This window comes from Gavialis gangeticus, unplaced genomic scaffold (genome assembly GCF_001723915.1).
Source record: "Gavialis gangeticus isolate Ggan-Ray unplaced genomic scaffold, GavGan_comp1, whole genome shotgun sequence".
Lineage (NCBI taxonomy): Eukaryota > Metazoa > Chordata > Crocodylia > Gavialidae > Gavialis > Gavialis gangeticus.
In genome coordinates, this window is record NW_017728994.1 from 12,208,215 (window position 1) to 12,215,779 (window position 7,565).

The 7,565-nt window shown below is 44.9% G+C and overlaps 1 protein-coding gene and 1 pseudogene across 1 annotated transcript; both read left to right on the forward strand.

Moving 5' to 3' along the window:
* Positions 1-1,658: 1,658 nt before the first annotated feature.
* On the forward strand, positions 1,659-3,159 carry LOC109287228 (annotated as a pseudogene).
* Positions 3,160-4,197: 1,038 nt separating this feature from the next.
* LOC109287229 (deoxyuridine 5'-triphosphate nucleotidohydrolase) lies at positions 4,198-5,332 on the forward strand. Its single transcript, XM_019502186.1, is given in 1 exon segment — positions 4,198-5,332. A coding segment is annotated over 1 exon segment (633 nt). The 5' UTR covers positions 4,198-4,384; the 3' UTR covers positions 5,018-5,332.
* Positions 5,333-7,565: the final 2,233 nt, after the last annotated feature.

Here is a 7,565-nt window from a genome sequence, read left to right on the forward strand (position 1 = left end):
TGTTCAAGCGCAGGGAATCTTCTGAACCCAGTAGTTCATTCTAAGACAATTGGTTTTAGAAGTGGGATTCCCCTGCTGTTTGACATGGACTTATTTAAAAGACTGCAGAAGGGGGAGGGAGAAGGATCGGAAAGAAGGATGCTGGGTTGGCCTGATACCAGGTTCTGATATGGGGTAGCAAAGACACTCTGTAAATTGAGTCCATCTGTTTATGGAAGTAAGGAGGAGTGCCCTGTAACTCCTGCCAAGGTGCAACGGTGGGTTGAGAAGGAGCTTAAGTCTGAGGGGGAGAGTGCTGCTCCTTGGCTGCTCCTTATGGTTCTTGAACATCTGAGCATACAAAATGCCCGTCTGCAGGAAGTGCTCGATCAGGCTGTCCATTGGCAGATGCATCTGAATTTGAATGAAGTAATATTGCATGAGTTATGTTCTAAACAACTTGATTCTTCCTCCCCTAACTGTTCCTCCTCCCCACTGGAGCTGGTCTCCCAGCTGTCTAAGCCAGAGGCAGCTCTGGCAATGACAGGGATACCCTTATGGGATGCTAGGAGGATCATGGGTCAGTGGATAGATCCAGAGGAGTGGGATGCGAATATATGGAGTGATGAGGTCGAACATGCTGAGAGTTCAAATGTTGGGGAGTGCCAACGTGCATTTACATGTCCAGTACATTATGATCGTACCACCCAGGGACCTGCAGTACAGTCAGTAGATCCCAGGAGATCAGGGGGTACACAACAGCGGAATTGGGTACCTTAGCAGAGAAATTTCAACAAGGACTGAAAGAAACATGGATATTAAGGGTACTCAATGAAGGTGGTGCACATGTAAATGTCACTGTAGCTGAACTGAAGGCATTAGGAAATCTAACAAAAGACATTTTATACAATGTTACAATGCATACTGCACATGCCTTAGTGGGCACCCATGCTCCACTATTAGATTGGTGTATAGAATGCTGGATGGACAAGTGGCCAGAGAGGGGAGACCATGATGACCCAGGGCCACGGTCTTGGTGGACCATGGAGGAGGGACTCGGGATTTTGCAGGAAGAAACAATGCAAAATTGGATGTATGGGAGGCGGGTAGGGAATGGTCCAGAGAATATGCCTTTTACATCTCAGATTAAGAATTTGTTAATCAATACTGCTCCCTCCCATCTGCATACCCATGTGTCTCTCCTATCGCTGAAATGATGAGGGAAAATGGTCTGGGACATAGCTGCCAAATTGTTAGAGAATACTCCTCAGGTGGAGGCTGGGGGTTGCAAATGCAGGTGGTTCAAAAGCAAACAGACAAGGAGAAGGGAGGGAGTGGTTAACTCGATGGGATTTATGGGTCTGGCTTATAAGCCATGGGGTGCCCAAAGAAAAAATTGATGGGCAACCCATGAAGGTATTGATGCAGAAGTATCAGCTTTTGAGTAAACAGAGAGCCTCTACAGAGGGAGTCCAACCCTCAGCGTCCCCGTTATACCCTGACTTGAAGCAGTTTTGTACTCTCCAGCTGCAATGACATGATGGCCAAGGTCCCTCCTGCCACAGTGTGGGCCTCCCCTGGCCGGGCACCGGAGGCCATATGCCGAAGTGACGGTGGAATGGCTGGCTAGAAGAGTTCAAACTTTTATAGGACTATTAGATACTGGCTGTGAAATTACCATTATACCAGGAGACCCAACTAATTTGAAGGAGGAAAAAATGCTTTTAGAAGGATATGGGAATGTGTCCATGACCGGGTGTCTGGTGACTGTGTATATTACTGTGGGACCCACCAAATGCAGATTAATGCAGGTAGTGGTATTGCCTATCCCTGAATGTATTGTAGGGATTAATGTTCTAGGGGAATGGGAAAATATCCGAGTAGGTACCCTGAACAATGTCAGACACTTATTAGTGGGTCGTGCTAAGTGGGAACCCCTGAAACTACCTATTCCCCACCAAATTGTTAACCTTAAGCAATATCGAATCCTGGGTGGGAAGGAAGACATTGCCAAGATGACCAAGGACTTACAGGAGGTGGGTGTGCTGGTGCCTCTTAGCTCACTGTTCAATTCTCCCATCTGGCCAGTTTGCAAACCTGCTGGGTCATGGAGATTGACGGTAGATTATCGGGAACTCAACAAAGTAGTAGACCCGATTTCAGCTGCAGTAACAGATATGGTTTCTATGCTAGAGAATATTCGTGCTGCCTCCGGTGAGTGGTATGCTGTGATTGACTTGTTTAATGTTTTTTTCTCTATCCCTCTACATGCAGATCAGGCCCAGTTTGCCTTTACTTGGGAGGGACAGAAATACACTTTCACCATGCTTCCACAAGGGTATTTAAATTCCCCTGCCTATTGTCACAACATGGTCTGACGTGACTTAAGTAAGATTTCTTTGCCTGAAGGAGTGTTAGCCAAGCATTATATTGATGATATAATGCTAATAGGCAACACCCTGAGTCCTGTGGCAGAAGCTGTAAAATGTATAGTGAAACATATGTGAGGGAAGGGGTAGGAGATACATCCACAGAAAACTCAAGGTCCAGCCCAAAATGTAAAATTTCTGGGAGTTCAATGGTCAAGACCTACTAAAATTTTCCACAAAAAATAAAGGATAAACTACTCTCCCTCCCTGATCCTACTACTAAAAAAGAAGCACAAAAACTGATTGGCCTTTTTGAATTCTGGCGCACTCACATACCTCACCTTGGGATATTGATGCAGCCTCTGTATAAAGTAACATGTAAGGCTGCTGCTTTTGAATGGGGAAAAAAACAACACCAGGCCCTCAATGTTGTAAAATCAGGCATACAGACTGCCCTGCCCCTGGGCCCTTATTCATCATTTGACCTTATTACATTGGAAGTGTCAGTATATCATGATCATGCATCATGGAGCTTGTGGCAGACTCCTAGACACATCAGAAGTGCCCATTAGGCTTTTGGACTTGGAAGTTACCTGATGCAGCTGCTAATTACACCCTTTTAAAATGGCAATTGCTGGCGTGCTATTGGGCATTGATCGAAACGGAACGAATAACTAAGGAAATATGAAATTCATATTAGACCAAAAATTCCCATAATGCAGTGGGTCATGCAGGACTCCATCTCCAACAAAATAGGGAGAGCCTAAAAGTCCTCCATTATCAAATGGAAATGGTACATATAAGAGCACGCAAAGCCTGCCCCCCATGGCGTAAGCAAATTTCATAAAAAAATTACTACCCTGCCAGCACCAGTGCAAGGTGGACCAAATGTGTTACCTGTTGCAATCTTGCCCCCCCCACTTGCCTCATGGGCCCCTCGCTATGACGATCTGCTGCCTAACCAAAGGAAGGCTGCCTGGTTTACAGACAGGTCAGTGCAATATGAGGATCCTACTCGCATGTGGACTGCAGCCACCATTAACCCTGTAACTGGTCACCAACTCAAAGACACTGGGACGGGGGCCTCCTCTCAATGGGCTGAGTTTCAAACTCTTATGCTGGTGGTGGATTATGAGACTGAATGACAAAGTTTGGACCTATACTGATTCCTGGGCAGTGGCAAATGGTTTGGCAGTATGGTCTGGTGCCTGGAAAGCCTCAAACTGAAAAATCAGAAGAAAAGACTTATGGGGTCAGGACCTGTGGAAACAACTAGCCATAAAATCAGAAGTAATAGAAATTCATGTTGGTCATGTGGACACCCACCAACCCATCAACACTAGAAATCCTGAACATGAATGGAACAACCATGCTGACGGCCAGTGTTGGCATGTCAGACCAATGCGTTAGCCGACTGGATACACCAGCAATCAGGACATGCGAGAAGGAACTCGGCCTATGCCTGGGCGGTCACATGTGACTTGCCCATAGCACAAAGTAAAACTGCATCAGCAGCAGGGCAATGTCCATGATGTCAGTTGGCACAGAAACCCTTAAATGAGAGGCCAGGCCATATCCCCAAAAGGCATGGACCACCTGAAAAATGGCAAGTTGACTATATTGAATCACTGCCAACGATTAATCATTATCACTATGCCTTAACAGCCATCGATACTTTCTCTGAATATGGAATTGCTGTACCAGTCCAGAAGGTGGATGCCTCATCCACCATCCATGTATTGGATGGTGTTCATTCATATTGTTCATATTCATGGTATACCCCATGAGATTTCCTCCAATCAAGGTACACACTTCACTGCATTGCTTACCCAACAATGGGCAGCTGGACTTGACATTGTTCAGACATTTCATGTTCTGTACCACCCGCAGGCAGCAGGCCTCATTGTGAGATGGAATGGTCAACTGAAGTAATTACTGACCAAAACATTGGGTCCGACCCTCCAGGGGTGGCCCTCTCAACTGCCTAAAATGGTGGCTACCCTTAATAATAAAAACTTGTCAAAGGACAATCATCTATGGATAGGATGCATGAATGTGGGAAGACAGGGGTGGAGGAGGGAGCATTGGGAGAGACAATGCTCCCATTAACCATAAAACCAATACAGAATCATAAACCTTTTTTTCTTCCCGTCCCCATGACTGTGGGATCAGTGGATATGGATTGAGAAGCACCTGAAGCAGGTACATTGGATGTGGAACAAACAGCAATAGTACTTTTGAATTGGTTTGTGGATTTACCTCCTGGCTGGTTTGGGCAAATACAATCTCAGTTGTGGCTTGCAGCTTGAGGGGTGGTGACCAAGGGAGGTGTGATTGACCCAGAATACTGGAGGGAGGCGAAAATCATACTACACAATCAGGGGAAAACTCCTTTTGCCTGGGCACAGGGAGATTGAATAGCCCAATTATTGCTTCTACCTGCTCCCTTTGTGTCCGTTAATGGTCAGATATCAAGTTCTTGAAAGATGCAGCATCAGGATAGATCTGAATCTTTGGGGCAACGGGTATGGGTAACCCAACCGGGGAAGGATCCTATACCTTCTGAAGTCATAGCTGAGGGAGAAGGTAATACTGATTGGGTAGCATCTAGGGGTGGAAATCGATACCATTTGAGACCTAGGGACCAATTGAAAGCAAGGGGATTATAACCCTTAGCATTCAATCTAGATGACAGCCCAATGGGATGTTGAAGATGCTGTTGGGTGGACTGATTGGCTAGTAGCCACCTTCTCCAGACTGACAACATTAATCAGATTGGTACATGCTATACGGCAGAGCCTCTTTGGAAGAAACCTGTTTTTGCTATGCATCACTTTAACTTTGTCATGTACTGTTTTGTGTGTTTGTCTTTCTTGTATCTCTGTAGAGATGCAGTCTTTGCAGCTACCTACCAATACCACGGGGGATGGGTAGGTGCAACTTGGAACTGCATTTCCAGCAATTATACATGCCCCCTGGTTCATGGTCCTTTCCCTTTTTAAATCTAAGTGTTGATGTCACCTCATGCTAGATAGGACCATCAACTGGGAAGGGGTGGAGGACTTTGCATTGTAATGAGACAGTTACGATAAAATTTTCCTTTGCTGTTGGGGACCCCCCCATTAAATGTACCACAATCAAGCAAATATGGTTGACAAAAAGAAAGGTTCAGAAGATCCTGAGAAACATATCTGGAAGTTGTGATAGTGAATCCGGGGGTAAAATCCCGATGACCCAAGTTTCTCCAAACTCCACCCTGGTTTGTTATAATACAAGCATCATAATGGGGAGGGGGTGGTGGGTTCAATTGCTTGATGTTAGGCACCAACCTAGCATGCCCACCTGGAAACCCCACATAGCTAGGGTTAAGTCAACCTGTTGTACTGTGTGGCAAGAACCTCACATCCATCATGTTCAGTATACCATCAATATAACCAAGGTTGATCTTCGAAAATCAAAAAGGAATGTGCCCCCTGGTTGGAACGTACATTGTGAGTTAAGAGAGATATAAGCGATACTATCCTAGGGGAAATTGGAGTGGGCACAGGGGTGATCAATAGCTTTGACATTGAAATCTCAGCAAATAAATTGAGTAAATAGGGCTCGCTCGATGGACAGGCCCTAAAATTGATAAGTTCATGGGAACCCTTATTGCCTTGGTTGACCGGGACACATTTAGTTGGTACCTATCATCTTTGGCAATGGGTTAACCAGACTGCTCTTAAAATAACTGGCATCTTGAAGAATCAATCCACCTTTCAGAATGCCACCTTGTGTATGCTTTGGCAATTGCAAGCATACCAGCAATGTCATAACTTAAGAGCTATCATACAAGAATCCTCAGGGTCAAAATGGCAAAAGGCCCTGGGGATACAATTTGAGGGGTGCTTGCTACCCCTCCCTCAGTGCACCCAGTGCAATACCTCAGTTTGCACAGTGGAGTTTAAATTAGCCATTAATCAGGCCTGGCCTGCCTTGTGGTGTAAAATGCAGATATTCCCCCAGTTGTTTGGAGATCAATGGTGGGTCCCCACGTTTGAGGGTTCCTACATTGATCTAATGAATAGGACTCATCGCATAGATGATTGTGAGAATTGGCTGGAGAGGTGGGTATCCCTGGCTCATAACCATTTGTATGAGCCATGCACTTACAGTCATGACCCCAGTCATTGTAGGTGGGAATGCTGGTGGTTACAAGAGACCCTCATGTATGATTTAAGGAATGGGACAGCTCGTGTGTTTTCTTCTAACCCAATTCAGTCGAATGGAGATGAAATCTCTTCACCCCATGTGTGTAAATGCTGCCATCAGGTGATGATTATTACTGACCTACGTACCAAGGAGAATGTTCCCTTCCTTAATGTCTCATATGAGTTTCTTTTATACAGCTTGAGCAGTTACTTGACCAGTGTAAAGAAATCACTTGCCAGCTCCAAAAGATAGCTAACACCATTTCCCGAACCGGAGTTCTGATAACAACCCAGTGTGGTAAACTACTGAGAATCATCCAAGAACAGCGAATGTTGTATTAAATCTTCTATTGCATCCTACTGTTGTTATTTGTATTGTAGTTGTATGCTTGTTATTATGGACATGCTTTTTGTATCTGTGCATTTGGTCCCTCACCCATCTGTATAACATCCAGTGTATATGAACTGCTTAGAATGATTGCAAGTTCGACCTCAAATTCTTAGTGGTCTGTCTCACAATCGAGGGGTGGACTGTAATAGTAAGAGCTTTGCTAAGAGAAAGAGTTTTGCACGCTGTGCTAAGAGCAAGAGTTTTGCAAGCTGATTCCATAGTAGGCCGGTGAAGCGGCAGGTAGCCTCCTGCTCTGCGAGCATGACTGAACCATGAACCTAGATAGAAGAATGTTGTTGTCAAGGATCAAAGTCTTTGATTTCAGATGCCGACGGCAAAAGATCAGATGGCAAAAGGTCAGAGGCTTACACAACAAACTCTGTAATTGTAGTCTCACACTATTATTTTTTAGTTTGTAACAGTGCTGCATATTCACACCCCTGTCTGTGCCTCATTTCAAATTACTTGAGCCTGTCATATGAGAGAGACACTAACCTTAAACAAATTGCAGCCTAGTACTGGGACGTCAAAAAGAGATACCATACCTATAGTGACCAGATAGTAAGACTTCAAAGTGGCTGAGTTTAACGGAATTGTAAAATTAAATAATATGCTATGCTTGCCCTCTTGTGACCA